The sequence below is a fragment of the Saccopteryx leptura genome, chromosome 8, assembly GCF_036850995.1.
Source record: "Saccopteryx leptura isolate mSacLep1 chromosome 8, mSacLep1_pri_phased_curated, whole genome shotgun sequence".
NCBI lineage: Eukaryota > Metazoa > Chordata > Mammalia > Chiroptera > Emballonuridae > Saccopteryx > Saccopteryx leptura.
This window is the reverse complement of record NC_089510.1, coordinates 82,718,501-82,736,510: the sequence shown is the minus strand read 5'-3', so window position 1 is coordinate 82,736,510 and position 18,010 is coordinate 82,718,501. Positions and strand designations below refer to the sequence as shown.

The window sequence follows — 18,010 nt, the reverse complement described above, 5'->3', positions numbered from 1 at the left end:
GCTGGAGGAGAGGCACTTGGCTTCCTGCACTTCCCAGGCATTGCTGTGGGTGGTGTGTGAGGATGAGTTCTTCTTCTCAGGGCCGACTGCACTAGGGCTCAGCCTGTGACCACAATGGGACGTTTGTCCAGGCTTTGGTGGAGGTCCCTCCACTACATCTGCTGGCCTGGACACCCACTGGCACAGACACATTTATCCCAGGAACCCCAGAGATTCAGTTTCTACACCTGGCCTCCTCACCCCCTTGGTCCTTGCCTACCTCCCTGTCCTCAGAGCATCTCCCCGTCCTGCCCCCAGCATGGTCAGCAGCAAGAGCATGAGACTGCTCTCCATGATTGACATTGCGCCATGGACAGGACTGCTTAGCAGTGCTTGGAGCACATACTGTAAAGTAATTTGGGGATATGCTCATGTTAAAGCACATAACAAGAAGCTGAGAAGATTCATAATCAAATTGCAATAAATCTGCAGAGACTCCTTAAAGAATAAGACACAAAGGAAAAAACCCAGTTGCTGGAAAAACTGCTTTGCAAATGAGTGGCACAGCTGCTGAATCTTTGAAAGACAGCAGTATTTCCAGAGAGAGACAACTGCATGCCCTCACCACACACTACTCAGCCCAAAGGACTGGCTGATGAGTGACGGTGTCGCGTGTGCAATCTCTCAGAAGGGTTTCTGGAAGAAGGCAGGTTTGAATGCTGATGTGGAAAGTAAATATATGTTCCGACTTGCTCTTCTCTCTCTCTCCGCCACCGACTGGCCCTGGCCCATCTCCCAGGCTTGCACTCTCCCTGCCTGCTTCGCCTGCATCAACCTCGAGCAGAACAGAGTTGCTAAGTGACATACAATTCTCTCCAATTTCCATCTTAAAAGACCACATTAGTATTTCAGTGAATGTCATTTCTGTATGATGACAAGTATGATTTGTAAGTTAAGATTTTGAGATTAAAAAGGGAACATAAAAAGCTAAATAATTTTGAATAAGTTCATTTGGATGATTTAAAGATATCCACCTCTACTGTACTAGTTGGATTCATTGATGATTATGATGAACTATGTTATATTATAATAGTTGATGAAATTTAAAAGTAGCATTACTCTCCTTGAAAATGCACAGAACCATGATTATATGTTAGAGTATTTCTCTCATTACTTTTAAAATAACAGTTTCATTTCTCTCATTTAGTTTCACATCAGTGATTCAGAGGCATATCAGAGTAAGGAAAAAGTTTGTTATACCATATTAAAATCTGGTCTTTTTAGTGCAAATTTTAGAATTGGTAAGTGAAGAGCAAGTACCTTTTCTTCTAAGTTGCAGCAGAATGTTGCTTAACTGTTTCTATTAACTGATTCTCTGGTGAGAAGAAACAGGAATGTTCCAACTTAACAATTGGTACCTTTGTTAAAAGAATTTGTTTCTCTAAAGACACTTTTTTCTATTTATCTTCAGGCCTAGTTTATAAAGCTTCAATGGGCCTTAGGATTCAATGCTGAGAGGCACAAAGTCATAAACTCTGAAGGTGGTAAGGATATGAACATATTATGTTTCTTAGAAGGTTGTGACTTGCCTAAGGTCCCATGAATGGGAGCTGAATTAATGGACAAAGGTTTGCAGATTTAGGCGATGTATTCTTTATGGTTATAGATGGGAAAGTAAGGAGCAGAGGAGGAGGATCCTATATAGGTGGATAGCAAAGGTATATTAAGTCACAAATTCCTTAGTGACTTTTTTTTTGGCTCAGATTAAAATAAATTCTTTATTTTAAGCATTGAATACATACAAACTTGGCTAGTTTATGATAAAATTCCACTTTTGTTGGAGGTTACTATAATTCTAAATTGGCCTCACACCTCACTACTCAGCTATACACAAAATAATGCTTGTCAGCCACAATTTTTCAGGCAGTACAAAATGTGGGCACTTATCAAGAGCTTAGAAAACATTAACTCTTAGTCTTTCATTTTGATAGTCTGGCTTTTGAAAAAAAGTATTTCATTTCAAGCTAGGAGGGTACTTAGAACCTTCTAGTTCAATATCTTTATTTTACAGATGAGAAAACTGAGGTCCAGAGAAAGGAAGCGGCTTCTGAGCTAATTGTGACAGGCCAGGTATCCAAATTGCTGTTATTGCTGCATAAGCCTCCCTCTACATAAACCTTTGTTCTTCTGGATAAAAGACCAAATCTGACCACCTCTCACATCCGTTGCCACCACCTGGGTTCAAGATTCAAACCGTCCGACATTGAGTTTGAACCTTGGGTCCAAAGCACCATAATCACTCCTCTGTATCATTGTAATAGCTTACCAACGAGTCTTCCTGATTCTCCCTTTGCCCTCTTCAATCTACTCTCAACTCAGCAGCTTAGATTGGTTTTTTGTTTGATAAAGCATTATGTCCTCTGCTTTCTGGCTTCCTTTTCTATTACTCTCATTCTTTCTACTCCATTTTTACACTGCCTTCCTTGCAGTTTCTTGTAATGACAGGTATGTCCAATCTCTGAATTTTGCATTTGCTGTTTCCTTTACTTGGAGTAATTTGCATCAGATAGATATTTGCAAGGTTTGCATTTCTTTTAGATGTTCTTCAAATGTCTCCTCCATGAATCCTGCCCTGACTACTCTGTTGCGATCATCTGGCCCTTCCCATTTTCCTTTCCTGCCTCCTCCACCTGTAGCATTTATTACACATTCCAGGGTTTTCAGGTGGTGTATTGCCTATTCTCTAGTAGAGTGAAAACATCATGAGGGCACTGCTTGTATTAGCAGAGGTGCTGGGTAAATAGCATGAACAAGCTGTGTGTTAACAGGACCTATGAGATAGTCAAAAGAGTGTTTTCTCAGGTATTTTTGTTATAGACTGAAATGAAGCTAAGTGTGATAATCTTAATTAAAGAGTCTTGCCGTAGCATGAGACTTGACAATACAAGAAAATTGACCTTTTTTTGACAAAATATGCTTATTTTTGTGTATGTACAGCTAACCCAACGTACCTATATCATTTTTGAGTTAATTACCAGCTAGAAAATAGCACTGTGTAAAGCCAAACCAAAACAAAAGTGAATATCTGAAAGTTCTAGAAAGCATATATATCAGTTCTAGTGAACTAGGACAATACATTCTCTTTCTGGGTTCTTAGTGAGATCTCAAAAGAAAACAAAATATAGACAGGAGGTCAGTGCTCATGAATCAGATTTCATCTTGATAGGCTTTTTATAGACCTATAACAAAGTAGAGCTCTGAAAATTGTTTTAGGTAATGGGGATTCTGACAGTCCCTATAACTACATGGAACTGGAAGGTACGGCTATAATTCTGCTTCTGATGAAAATTTCAAGTGTTTTCATTAAGTACAACAGCTGTTTCTATTACAGATAACAGATCTGAGAGGTGGTGATGCTGATATCAACTTCTAGTGGGCTCAGAACACAGTGTAGCTTGTAGAATTAGTGTTGTTTTTTTTTCTAAATTATTTCTTTCTGCACATGCAAATTAACTCTGTAGCAATAAAAGGAAATTACTTACTTGCTACCAGAATTGTCTGAAAGTGATAGGATCATCCTTTGTAGAGTCACATTAACCAAATTAAAAGCCCTTGGGAAAAATTTGGCACCCTGTTCCTTCCCATTCACATCTTCCTAAAGACCTCTCAGGAGCTTCCATTTAGAAAGCTAGGATCATTACCAAGGCTTTTAATTCGGAAAGATTGGCTGCTCACCAGTGAGTCCTTCTAGACACCCAGCAGCTGGATAGAGTGGCTCCACCGTGTGGCAGTGGCCTTGACTTCAGTATCCTCTTGACTCCTGCTTGCTTGCAGGCTTTCCAGCCCACACACAGTCACAGCTTTGCTGCTGGTGCTTGTCTCCAAGACAGACACTACTATTTCATTCTGTCACCGAATGTACATATCCTTCTCCATAGAGAAGGGAAATCTGTTCCTCCAAGCCTGTGAATCTGGGCTGGCGTGTGACTGCTTTGAACAATGGATATGGTAGAAGTTGATCTGCCAGTTCTGGGCCTAGCCTTTAAGAGGACTGATGGTTTCTATTTGTCTTGAAATTCCTCCTCTTGGAAGCCTAAGTCAAGTAGAGAGGCCATATTAAGGCTCAGATGACTAGTGTCAACTGTCAGCCATGTGAGTGAGTCATTCTGGAGCCCAGTTCATTTTAGCTTTCAAATGACCCATGTGACTGAGACCATCTGATTGAACTGCATAGACACTGAACAGGATCCACCCAGCTGAGTCTGCTCAATCTATAGAACCATGAGAGAGTTGCTAAACCACTATATATTTGGGATGATTTGTAACACAGCAATCAAAACTAAAATAAGGGCAAAGTGAAGCCACAGGCTCAGTGTTCCCATGAATGTGATTATTCAACAACTAGCTGAGAATTGGTAGTTGTTTACAGCATGTAGATAGGTATAGATAAATGTCAATCTCTCTTCTACCTTTTTGGTTAGTCATTAGAATTTTATAACTGGACTGCTCTATTTTCCTTTTTTATTTATAAATACAAATATCATTGTATAAATGTTACTTATATACTGTAAAACATAAATATTATAAATATTAAATTACTGTACAAATGTAAATATTCTTTGAGGGTAATGCTCTGAACCAACATATAGCAACCTTTTTCTGTATAAGGGCAGATAGTAAATATTTAAGGCTTTGTGAGCCAAACAGTCTTTGTGGTGACTTCTCAACCAAGGTGACATAGACAATCTGTAAATAAACTGCATAGCTATATGCAATGAACTTTATTCACAAAAATAGGTGGTAGCCCATTTTGACCTGAGGGCTGGGGTTTGCTCACCTTTGTTCTAATCTATTATTTCTGTAACCAGCAGAAGTATTTGATTATATTGCTTGACTCTAATCAAAATTGGAATTGTTTTACCTCTAGCTCCGATCCTTTTTGCCACTCCTTCTTAGTCTTATTTGCACAGTTCTCCTCTTAAGATTGAAATATGCTCCTAAAGTCTCCCTTCTTAGTCTGTGTTCTTTCTCAGCCATGTCAACCACTCAAATAATTTCAGTTAACACCAATTTGGCAATGACTAAGAGATTTCTATCTCTTTCAGCTTCTTATCCAGAACTCCAGGCTTCTGTATTTCCCTTGGGTATTTTGCCAGCACTAAGGTCAGTGTATACTCTCTCAACTCTAAACCCAGCTGTCTACAGTTAGTTCTTTGATGCTCTGGCTGAACCTCTGAAAAAACCTACTTTTAATTTGCCAGCTCTTATTCTCTGTCAATAGGGCGGTAGAGGGACATTGCAAAGCCAAAGGACTTGATGCTTCCTGTTGACATGCTGCTGACTTACTGTCTACTTAGGGTTCCTGTGAGCAACTCTTCAGCAAAGCTTCTTTTCTCCAGAAACATACTCTTTTCATAGTAGCATTTGAGTCTAGTTTGTCCAAAGGTTGCAGAATTACCCCTATTACTGCTCCCTTCTCCTTCTCACCCCGTACAGTAGCAGCAGAGGGTTAGTGCCCTTTCCTCAGACACTGGGATCTTAGCCCTTCAGGATGCCTCCCCTCCAAGCTCAGGGATATTAGCACCAGCTAAGCAGCACCTCCTGGTGGGAGGTCTCAGTGTTGGCCCAGCAGGGTTCCTTCTTCCAGTTTCTGTTTTAGTAATTCCAACATCTTCTCTTTGATTTCCTAGCACTTGGGGCTGTTTAGCCGCTTCTTTTAAATGCTTCTTTTGTGATAAATTATTGTTCTCCTTTGCTTTTTTAGTTACCTAGTTAACAATTTCATACCTAGTTAAACATTCTTTATATTAAATTCCCTTTCTAATATCTGTATGGTTCCTGCTTCCCAACTGGATCCTGTGGATTCTCTGCCAAAAGCTGCTCCCGTTTCCTTCCTTAGTACATGGCGCCAGCAAACCCCCTCTAACCCTGCCTAATGGCTCAACCCAAATATGTGGGCATAATTCTTAATTCTTTCTATTCTCTAAATCTTCCTGGTAACCTGTGAACTACAGGGCCTGCTGAATTGGCTTCCTGAGTATTTCTAATATTGGTATGTTTCACTCCAATTTTTTGTCCTCCACCATACACCACCTCCTATAACTGACCTCCCCACACCTTTAGCCTCTCAGTATGTCCTCCCACTATGGCCCAGAAATGTTTCAAACACATTTTCCAGTCAGATACTTTCTGGAACATTCCAAGTTCTTGATATAACAAGTCCTTTACTAGGTTGACTTCTGCCTGTGCACCTCATTTTCAAATATGTTCCTTGCATCTTTGTCAGCTTTTGAGTGTGCCATGCTTTCTTTGCGTTCTTGGTACAAACTGTTCCCTTTGTTTAGAAATGTCCTGCTTGACCAGGCAGTGGCACATTGGATAGAGCATCGGACTGGGACCCAGAGGACCCAGGTTCAAAACCCCGAGGTCTCAGGCTTGAGTGTGGGCTCATTCAGCTTGAGCGTAGGCTCACCAGTTTGAGCACGGGGTCGCTGGTTTGAGCGTGGGATCATAGACATGACCCTATGGTCGCTAGCTTGAGCCCAAAGGTCACTGGCTTGAACCCAAGGTCACTGGCTTGAGCAAGGGGTCACTTGCTCTGCTGTAGCCCCCCGGTCAAGGCACATATGAGAAAGCAATCAATGAACAACTAAGGTGCCACAACAAAGAACTGATGTTTCTCATTTCTCTCCCTTCTTGTCTGTCTGTCCCTGTCTCTGTCTCTGATACACACACACACACACACACACACACACACACACACACACACACACACACATACACACTCTCCCCTTTCACCTGATAACAATTACTTATCTTTTAAATGTTGCATAAATATCATTTTTGGCTTTTCTGACTGACCTGCCAGATCAAATTATATTCCTTTATTTGTTTTTCTAGATCATTGAATATCTACTTTTTCACAATAATATTCAGTAAACTTATAAGTAACTCTTTAATAACTGTCTTTTTCCTAGACAGTAAGGCCGCTATAGGCAGGGGCTGTGTTTGTCTTGCCTAGCACAACGTCTTTAACATCTACTGTTCTCTCTGGCTTGGTAAATATTCAGCAGATATTTGCTGAGTTCAGCTGATTTCTGTTTGGGGCCACTGAATAATTTCAGAAGACACATTTGCTCAGATGTATAAGGTTCCCTTACACCTGAGTGTCACCTCTTAAGCTGAAGGCTCCTTTTGTTTGCTCCTCTCACACTTCCTGACACGAGTTCTCTTCATGGGTTCTCATGGTGACTGAAGGAGACTGAGTGGGGAGTAAACTGATCAGAATTTATTTTCTTTAGCTGGAATGGAGACTCAATATTACTCCTAAGTTGTTAGAGGTCCCTGTGGTATCACACCAGTCTCCTGAGCACTGGAGACCAGGTACATCTCGGCAGCTATTTTATTTAACTCCAGGGGCCAATGAAAGGATGTTCCTCTACCTCTAACAACTGGCATGCTATTCCTCTCCATAAAACATCACTGTGCTAGTTTCTCTGTAGTTCCCTGAGAGGTAATAATCTTTTCTCAAGTGACAAAAATTGAGGAAAGGAGTTGGGAAGTGGACTAAAACACTGATGGAAGGGCTTTTAAGAAATTATAATAACCGATGACGAAGAAGCAGACAATAAAAACAAAATATGAAAATGAGCTCATGGCCATAGTCTGTTGGAAAAGAAACAGACCTAAGGGAACAGGTTTAAAAAAATCAATTTTTGATTTTGGTTATACTTGCAGAAAGTGAGAGAGCTGCGTTATTTTGAAAAGAAAACAAATAATGAAACAACCCAAAGAACTTTCTTTTTATCTTCTAAACAGACTTGACTAAAATGGACATTTTCTCTGAGAATAATATGTCTTTTTTCTTCAGCTGAAATTTTTACCTTTTGGATTGAATTCCACACATGCTCCTTATTGTGTCTTCTTCTTTCAAGGGTGTCCATAGCATCTGCCATTAGTGACTGCAGCTGCAGCACCAAGATAAAAATTATCAGTGTGGCATTCACACAGAAATAACTCCTCTAAATACACAGATTAAAACCCAATTAAAAAATCATTTGTATGCTGATGATTTTATTACCCATCTTTCCAACGATGAACATAGCTACCTCATCTTTGCTTCAGTCATTACTGAGCATTATTGCAGATAGAAAATATTGGAACAATGAAAAGATTCTTCTTGCAAATTTGTAGAAAACATATAGGCCTTTTTTTTTCTGTATTTTTCTGAAGTTGGAAATAGGGAGGCAGTCAGACCGCATGCGCCCGACCGGGATCCACCCAGTATGCCCACCACGGGGCAATGCTCTGCCCATCTGGGGCGTTGCTCTGTTGCAACCAGAACCATTCTAGCACCTGAGGCAGAGGCCATAGAACCATCCTCAGCGCCAGGGCCAACTTTGCTCCAATGGAGCCTTGGCAGCGGGAGGGGAAGAGAGAGACAGAGAGGAAGGAGAGGGGGAGGGGTGGAGAAGCAGATGGGCGCTTCTCCTGTGTGCCCTAGCCGGGAATCGAACCCGGGACTCCTGCATGCCAGGCTGATGCTCTACCACTGAGCCAACCGGCGAAAGCCTAGAAAACATATAGGACTTAATGTACTAAATGTTGAGGTTTTGTTAAAACAGATTTGGGTTGTAAAGAATGAAGGCTGTAGTTATTTCTCGCAGGAAATGGCATGTAGTTCATGGACGTGCTTTGGTATTTTCTCCTGAGGCTGATGGATCATAATTTTAGCATCAAACAGAAGCTCACCAGAGGACAATTCTAAAAGTGTGCTGTTTTATTGCCTCTTAAATGATCTAACTCACTTAAGTTCTTGTACTACCCTTCTGTAAAACTCCAAATAAGCAAGTTTTCTTTTTAGGTTCCACTCAAAGGCCAGTTTTCAAAATTCTACCCTTTGTCTCCAAACTTCCACATTCCAGTTTAAAACAGTCCTCTATATATGCTGCATATATATGTAGCTGTGAAGCAATGGGGCCGCATGGAGCCACATGACAGTCAAAACTAAGAAAAGTTCTCTAAAAAAGAACAAATGCTGGTTCAGTTCACTGTGGCCTCAAACAGTATGAATCCTTAGCTAATCTTTCTGAACTTTAGATATTGCAGATTTGTAGCAGAAGGGCCGAGCTGAGTCACTCAGAACTCTTCTACTGAGCAGTCACTGTTTATATAGCACCAAAGGAGATATTACCAGGGTTCATGGTCTAGGTTAACTCATGCTTTGAAGTTGAAAAATAAAATCTATTATTTACGGTGATGAAATTCTGTAAGGTCTGTGATTTTACAATATTGGGCCTGTACATATACATTGAAAACATTTTTTTGTAGATATATAAATTGTGAAAACATCCTATTCTATTTTGCAAGGTTTGAGATAGTGGAATATTGTACTAACACGTTAGTAAGGGATGTCAATAATGCCAGTTTCTCAAACTTCATTTATATTTTGAAATGTTAGTATTTCCAGAAAAAAGAGGCTGCAGATGTGTAGTTAAAAAGACCTAAGTACAGATGCCTCCCCTGTAGTTTTTATTTAAATCTTGCATGTGTTTTTCAGGAAGACAGGATCAACACTGTGCCAGTTTCTTCCATTAACATTTGCTTTGCTTTCTCTTATCTCCGAGGGGCATTAATTATCAAAAGTTGGCCATAGTATGCATGCACTCTGAAAGCTCTACGCTTACTACCCTCCTAAATGCCGTAGGAATGGTGGGGAGAGCGCAGCCTTTTAAAAGGCATTCTATGGCACAATCCATAAAGGTTTTGAAAGTATTGCTACCAGCTTTGACTTAGTAATTCCTTAATTCTCCCTACTCCTTCATAGATTTAATCTTTAGGAAGCCTAGTTTTTATTATTTGGTTAGTCAGACCATTTTACATGCTTACTTTGACTATTAGTACATATGTAACACACTTATACAGGTTTAGATGAACATTATAAATGTTGGCAATTCATTTCTTGATTCATTTGCTATAACTTTGAAAACTTGGTCCTGGCTGGTTGGCTCAGCAGTAGAGTGTTGGCCTGGCGTGTGGAAGTCCCAGATTTGATTCCCAGTCAGGGCACACAGGAAAAGCAACCATCTGCTTTTCCACCCTTCCCCTTCCCCCTTCCCTTCTCTCTCTCTCTCTCTTTCTCCCTCCTTTCTTCCTGCAGCAATAACTTGAATGGTTCAAGTAATTTGGCCCTGAGGGCTGAGGATGGCTCCATGGCCTCTGCCTCAGGCGCTGAAATAGCCCAGTTGCCAAGCAATGGAGCAGTGACCCGAGATGGGCAGAACATTGTCCTGTAGGGGGCTTGCTAGGTGGATCTTGGTTAAAGCACCTGAGGGAGTCTGTCTCTCTGCCTCCTTGACTCCCTGCCTCTCATTTAATCCAGGGGTCCCCAAACGTTTTACACAGCAGGCCAGTTCACTGTCCCTCAGACCGTTGGAGGGCCGGACTATAAAAAAACTATGAACAAATCCCTATGCACAGTGCACATATCTTATTTTAAAGTAAAAAAACAAAACAGGAACAAATACAATATTTAAAATAAAGAACAAGTAAATTTAAATCAACAAACTGACCAGTATTTCAATGGGAACTATGGGCCTGCTTTTGGCTAATGAGATGGTCAATGTGTTCCTCTCACTGACCACTAATGAAAGAGGTGCCCTTTCTGGAAGTGTGGTGGGGGCCGGATAAATGGCCTCAGGGGGCTGCATGCGGCCTGCACGCGGGCCATAGTTTGGGGACCCCTGACTTAATAATTTAAAAAAACAAATAAAAAACTCAGGTGGGATTCCTTTAGTTATTTGAAAATTACTAAATTACAGCTGATCTGTTTAAGCTGTTCTCTTCTTTGCTATGTGAATTCAATTCAGGTCTATAATTAGTTTTAGCTACTTTCAATTAAAGCCTCCAAGTAAAGAGCCCTTTCCTATAAAACATTAAGCTCTCCATATAGAATATATCTTACTTTTCCTCGAATGGCCAGTATGCTGTTTACTAATTGTTTTTCAAGCAAGGTGCTCTCATTTCTAATGTTAACTATGGTTACAATACACAAATCTGCTTGAAGATTGTTTGAGATATTCCTTCAACTAGTTTTTGACTGCCTCTGTGTTTTCTGAGTTAATTGGTCAATTCAGTTTAAAAACATGGCCATTTGACTAACTACATTTTCGCCTCAAATAAAATAACTGGTATCTAAATGTACTAGTGTGTGTGTGTGCATATTGGCACTGCCAACACATATATGTGACACTAGAAGTGAATAAAAAAACTCAAGACTATTTTGTGTGTTTGGTTTTCTACACAGAGTTGCTCTTTCATACTCTCAGTTTTCCATAGAAGAGAGTCATCTGTTAACATATCTTGGAGCTTAAGAAGCAATTTATTAAAATTTAACTTAACTTCAAACAAAGAGCCTGATGCACAATACAAATAATCAGCTCCTTTCCCCGTTTTTACACATCACGCAATTCTTGCTATGGAAAAAAGTAAAAGCTACTCATGTGAGCAAATAAAAAAAGACACACTCACCTTTCTACATCTTCCAGTATCTTCATTAGAATGCTTCCTGAGGGCTGGGAGTTTTCCCTCAGACTACATTTATTGTGACAAATTTCTTTCAGACCATATCACTTTTTCTGTTGACTCAAGGCCTGAGAAAGCCTTAAACAAAGAAAAACAAATACTTACCAGTTCTGCCTCCTGTTGACTGATGTCCTGTAGATAGGGAATGGTTGCCAGCTCCGCCATTGCTTGATTGATCACCTGGGACTGCTCCTTTACTCTCTGCAACTGGCTGAGGAGGCTGGCGTATTGCAACTTCTCCATCACGCCTGAGCACGTATGGAAACTCCCCTAGTCACCCAGTAAGAGGAAATGCTTTAGAACAAAACTACAGAAACAGAGTTTATTCTGGGGATTGAAATCAGGGTTTGTTACATTTACATCCTTGGAAGCAATGGATTCTAGTACAAACAGATCCTTTTAGAGAACTAACTGTGCCCTTCCTTCAGATAGATGAACGTATATAAGAGGGAACACATTGCAGGACTGATTTGCAGGTGTTCCTACATAAGAAAGTTGTGTTGAGGGGACAAGAGGGGACTGGAATTAAACCTGTGCTCCACCTGCCCTGTGTTGATCCCAGAAAGCTGTGTCATTTTTAGCTAGATCTGTGTCAAGGTACCCTACATTGTTTATATAAAAGAATATTTTTATGCAAGTTGAATCCTGGAAAATGTTATGCACATCAAACCTCAGCTCTGAATTTATCCTCAGTTCATCTTGTATGGCCTTGAACTCCGGCTTCTCTCTTGTGGTGTTACTGCACTTTATTTTGACACTTAGGGCCATCCCAGCAAGTGACATGATCCAGCTTGAAATAGACTATTGTTCACATTTATAAGGACCACCAATGTCTATGAATTTATTGGTATTTTAGGCTTTCTCAAAATGGGAAATATTTATAATAAGGTGGCCCACTTATGTGTTTTATTGCCAGCCATGAAAGATGAGACGTCTCTGTCTCTAAAATGTATAATACAAATTGTAATGCATATTAGGAGAGGCAAAGTTTAAAGTAAAGTTCCTACATTCATATTTAGAAAAAGTTATTTCTGACATAAAGGGACCTATAAAGATTAAAAGAAAATCCTTGAGTTTCTGCTGTGTGGAGAGTGATGAGAAATTGGAAGTTGCAGGAGGATTTAGTCTGGCGATTGCAGCCCACACCCTGGTGCTCAGAAGCAGCCTGGAAGACGAGCATTCCTTTATGGCAGTGTTCCTCCTGGGCCACTGGCACCAGAATACTAAGCTTATTTGTTAACCAGGCAGAGTCCTGGGCTTTCCTCAGTGAATCATAATCTCTTGATATGTGTCTATCTATATATCGATTTTAGCTATGTACCCCCCCAATACTCAAATATCTCAAACAGAAGTCGAAGAACTAACCACTACCTTAAAGTTTAGTATCTGAGCAAGAACTATTTTAGTTTGTGCATACTTATAATATTTCTCTTCAGAAATTACAGAAGGCTGACATAATTTTTCTTTCCTAAAATCTATCTTCCAAAGAGAAAAATTATTAGGAGCTAACATTACTAAAAAGTATCTGAATTTTAGCTTAAATTTATAAAGCAGTTCTTTCTGAAATGTCATATTCATGTTTTAATTGGCAACCTCCTCTAGAATTTGGCACTTTTCTAACAAGATTTCTAGAATCTTGTTAATAAGGGAAGGTTGAACATAGTATTTACTGTATTTCTCCCTAACACTTACCTATCTATGCCATTTGGCTAATGTCCCTCTATTCCTGGTAATTTGTTCTTTCAGATGAGTCATTTATCTAAAAATCTATAAACCTACAGGAGCAATGATGATGAATTGTGGATTTGGGGTTCCTTCTCTGCACTGATGAAATGGCTAGCCTACCCATTTAGTTTAAACGTGTAGCTAAACCATTGGATTCTGCCAAATAGAGAAAAGCAAGTTGCAGGAGAAACTGTTTTCTTTCTGAAGAAAAATTACCTTCTTTGTCTTTTAAAAAAAAATCAACACTGGGGCTCGTTGTAGGAAAGCGGTGTAGTGACTCAGCTCCAAAGAGCAGGAACAATGGCAGCCTGCTTGGGAACATAATCTATCAGTGTAATTTTTCAAAACATTAGGAAAATAAAAATACAGGCAGGCAGTGGTGCCTTGTTAGCTTGATTGTTGGGCGCATAACAAAGCAGGAAGGGCTCCATACAAATAAAACACTCGAAAAAGAATACAGTCGACTGTTAAGGGTCACCAAACTCCCCACCATCCCAAGACAAATGATGTTTTGGTTATCAGGAAACTACAGATGAAAGTTTTACCTATACATGATAGTGGTCTTTGAGAGACAGAGTGAAAAAGAAATAAAAATTAATATAATGTCAGTAGGAATTCTTAATGCTGTTGCTTTAAGAACATAAAGGAAACGATGAAAAATGAAGGAATCACCATCCCTTAAACATCTAATGCCAACAAGGGCTGAATCTGAAGGGAAGTAGCCTTCCTGAGGAGACCTCAGGAGTGATCGAAGGGCTTCTTAGCGGCTGGAGAGAGTGTAATTAAGTGGCGGTGATTGAAGCTAAAACCTCACCCAGGTACAATGAAGGTTAGGTAAATAGCAAATTCAAATGAAGGCTTCAGTCAGAATTGCCTAGATTTAAAAGCAGATGTGAATAAATGTTTGTCAAATAGTGCTGAAAAGCACATCCCAAGTATTTGGGATATATTTTCATTTGACTCAACATATAGAAATGTTAATTGCAAAAAAAGGGGCAGGAAACACATGATTGTTTATTTCAAATGTGCATATGTAAATATTTTTTATGCTTCGCTTGGAGGAAATTAAAAGTAAAATTAATGAAGTATTAAAATCATGGTTAGTTAAGTCATTTTTTGGCAACTCAGCTTGTGAAGAAGGCTTCTCTTGCATGGCAAGAGATTTTATTATTTTAACTCTTTAACATTTAGCCCAGGAAGCACAGTACATAAAGTTTGAAACTGACAGCAGCCAGTAAAGTTAATGAATAGAAAGGCACCATGGCATCGGATAGAATGTGAAATAATTAGGACAAAGATCCAGAGAATGAAAAATATCATTAAAGCAGTTACTAGTTGAATGGGGTTGATGTTCAGTGAGATTAAATACCACTAGATAGGCAGGTAGTAGAAAATTTTAGATTATAACTTTTAAAATACCAGAAATTTTCTTGTCTTGCCACATATTGTGTGCCTAGCAAAGGAATCTATAAAATAAGGAAACTGGTGTCTGACTATAAAGAGAATCATCGCCCAAGACATAGAAACCTCCCTGATACCAGAATTTCCTTTGGCTCCTTCACCAACTGTGCCTACCACCTCATGACAAGAGGGAGAAATTCAGGCTCCTTGTGAAGCCCTACTATGGGCAGTGGATTTGCTCTATGGCTGGAGATGATAGCTCTAATCTTGCCTTTATGACACAAAGCACAAAGGTACCTCAACTTTGTGACTCTGAGCACATATTATGTAAGAAAAAAATTGAAGTTCATAGGACACTTGCACCATCTTCATTTTAGAAGAAAATGTAATTTCAAAGTGCACAGTTTGTATAAAGAAAAGGAAATGCCTATAAAATGGTCCATTTGTCAAAATAAACTAAAACTAATACAAATAATTAAAACTAAAATGTATAATACTTTACAAAGTGCTTCAACATGGATTATATACTTTTGGTCTCACAACAACTCTGTGAAGTGGGCCTGGTCTGGTAGGTATCAGCCAATTTCATTATAAATGAGGAAAAACAGCTCAGAAATGAAGAGATGTGCCCTAGAGTTACCCAGCCAGAGCACAGCCTTGGACTGAAGTCTTCATCTACAGGTGTCAAGAACTAGGATAACTGCTAATAAGGACAATATAGTGCTTAAGCATTTGAGGGGATGGTATTTGATATTTGACAAGAAAAAAACAGACCCCAGGGGATATTAGAAACACTGGTTAGGTCACAGTTAATGACACCATGTAGGAATAATTTCTACTCACCAACTCATTACTTGCTTCATTAATCTAGGTTACCTTTGCAGCCAGTTTTATTCAGAACTTCTTTATGAAGCTGTGGTTGGCTATCTAATAAGAAACCTAGGGGCCTATTTTTGTATATACCTTTGGTCCATGGGTACCTTCAGGATTACTCACTTAAATTCTATTAAAACTCTTTGAGACACTCTTTCAAAAACTGTTATTTTTCCATAGAGGCAAACATGTGAAAATAGAAATTACTCGCAGCTAGCAAAGTGGTGCTGATTCATTTTAAAGAAGATTGTGTTAATAATTACATGCTAAAAATCTTAATTACTATATAGTTTTTAAATTTCCATTATGGACACATAAATATATGTGCATATGTAAATTTTCAGGTAGCTAGAATGTCCTCAAAGTGAGAAGACAATGAGTTAAGAACACTTACAAAGTGCATAATGCTTAGATGGGCCAGACCTGCATTCACAACACACTGTGAAATCTGAGCTGGAAACAGATGATGTGGTCATTTTCCTGACAAGTAACAAGGTATGGCAGGTGTCTCTCCGAAAAGCCAGACCCCAGGCAGATCAGCACCACAACATTCAGTGCACTGGCTCTACTAGGCTAGCCATAGTGACCAAGGTGAAATCATGCTACCTGGTGATGGCTCTTGTTAGCAAAACTCTCATGGGGCAAGGGCCCCATGATGACAATGATGATGTGTGTGGATCTCTAATTAAGATAGATTGATATGGGTGTGTCTGTCTGTCTGTTTGTGATAGAGGGTGAATTGGAGAACAGGACCCAAAATTTGTAGTGGAGACAATGACAGTGCTAATAAACTGAAGGTTTGTGTTCTCCCACAATTCACATATTAAAGCCCTATGCCCCTCTGCGATGGTATTTGGAGATGGTGCCTTTGAGAGGTAATTAGACGAGGCCATAGGTTTGGGGCCCTTATGGTGGAATTACTGCCCTTACATAACTTGCTCTCTGTCACGTGAGAGCACAGCAGAAAGGTGGCTAGCGGCCAACCAGGAAGAGGTCAGAACTTGACATGCTGGCACCCTGACCTTGGACTTCTAGCCTCTAGGAGTGTGAGAAGATAAATTTCTGTTGTTTAAGCCACCCAGTCTGAGGTATTTTGTTTTGGCAGCCCAAGATGACTAAGACAGAGATGGATTTCTTATTAACAGAAATACAGAGGAGATAATTGATACAACACAGTTGTGGGGTTGGGGAAGCTACAAAAATCAGCAAAAATGTGCCTGTCCATTTGTTATGCATAAAATTACAAATGATGCAAATATATGAGATTTTATAGTTTTTCTAAAATGCTGAACAAAAATAAATAAATAAAATGCTGAATAATGTTATTGAGCAGATAAACTGCTGAATAGATGTCACTGTTTGTGAGGAGCCCCTTGACTCCCCTTGTAAAGTAGGAACATCAAATCAGTGATGTAATACAACATTCACAAGAAGAAAATTCTTTAAAATTTCCTGTTTACAGGCCTTTTGAAAAGTACAATAGACTCCATTCATCTTCAGAAAGATGCTGTCCAAGACTCCCAGTGGAGCCTGAAACCGCGTGGATATCATTGAACCCTATATAAACTTTTCTCCTATACAAATATACCTATGATAACATTTAATTTATGAATTTGGCACAGTAAGACATTAATAATAATACCTAATAATAAAATAGAACAATTAAAACAATATACTGTACTAAAAATTATGTAAATATGGTCTCTCTATCTCTCAAAATACCTGATACAATAGTATTCGACTCATTCTTATGACGATGTGAGATGCTGCAATGCCTATGTGACAGGAGTAACTGAGGTACTTAGAACGGGTGCAGTTTCAAATTTGAATCATTTATTTCCAGAATGTTTTATTTAATATTTTCTGATCACAGTTGACTTGAAGTAACTGAAACCGTGGAAAGTGAAACCATGGATGAGGGGGGAAGGTCTACGGTTTTAAAGAAGAGGAATCTGCAGCCTTATAGCCTCTTAATGAGAAGTTTCCTTGATAGCTTATATTTTGTAAAAAACACAACATAATTCAGGTCTTTTTGCTGGCTTTTTAAGATTGAACATTCAAAAGGGAATATTTTTCTTGGGTCAGAGAAAGGTTTAAATAATTTACAGTAAGGGTATAAAAGAGCAATTGGACATATTTAGAGTAGCAATGAGTTTACCAGTGTGGTGGGGCAGCACTAGCTGAATTCCCGTGTAGGTAACAAGATGGTTATATGCAATAGCCCAATATATAAAGTAAGGAAAATATTGTTTGCTAAAATTTTGTTATTGAGTTGAAATGAGAAAATCACTGCAACTTGAAGTAGATATGAGGAAGGCACACACACAAAAAGCTCTTTAAAGAGGCATGGCCTAATAAATGCTTGAAGTTGAAAAGGATAGTATTATAAAACATTTTTAAATATAAAAGGAATAAAATCATTAGCTAAACTTTGGTTGGTTTTGCAAAG

The 18,010-nt window shown here is 39.2% G+C and overlaps 1 protein-coding gene across 1 annotated transcript in view; it reads right to left on the bottom strand.

Moving 5' to 3' along the window:
* Nucleotides 1-18,010, bottom strand: part of SPATA16 (spermatogenesis associated 16) — a 287,397-nt gene that overhangs the window by 11,669 nt on the left and 257,718 nt on the right. Inside the window, exons 8-9 of the mRNA XM_066347709.1 lie at nt 11,668-11,832; nt 7,863-7,946 (exon numbers count right to left, since the gene is read on the bottom strand). Of these exons, the coding sequence (XP_066203806.1) occupies nt 7,863-7,946; nt 11,668-11,832 (249 nt within the window). The remainder of the gene's footprint in view (nt 1-7,862; nt 7,947-11,667; nt 11,833-18,010) is intronic.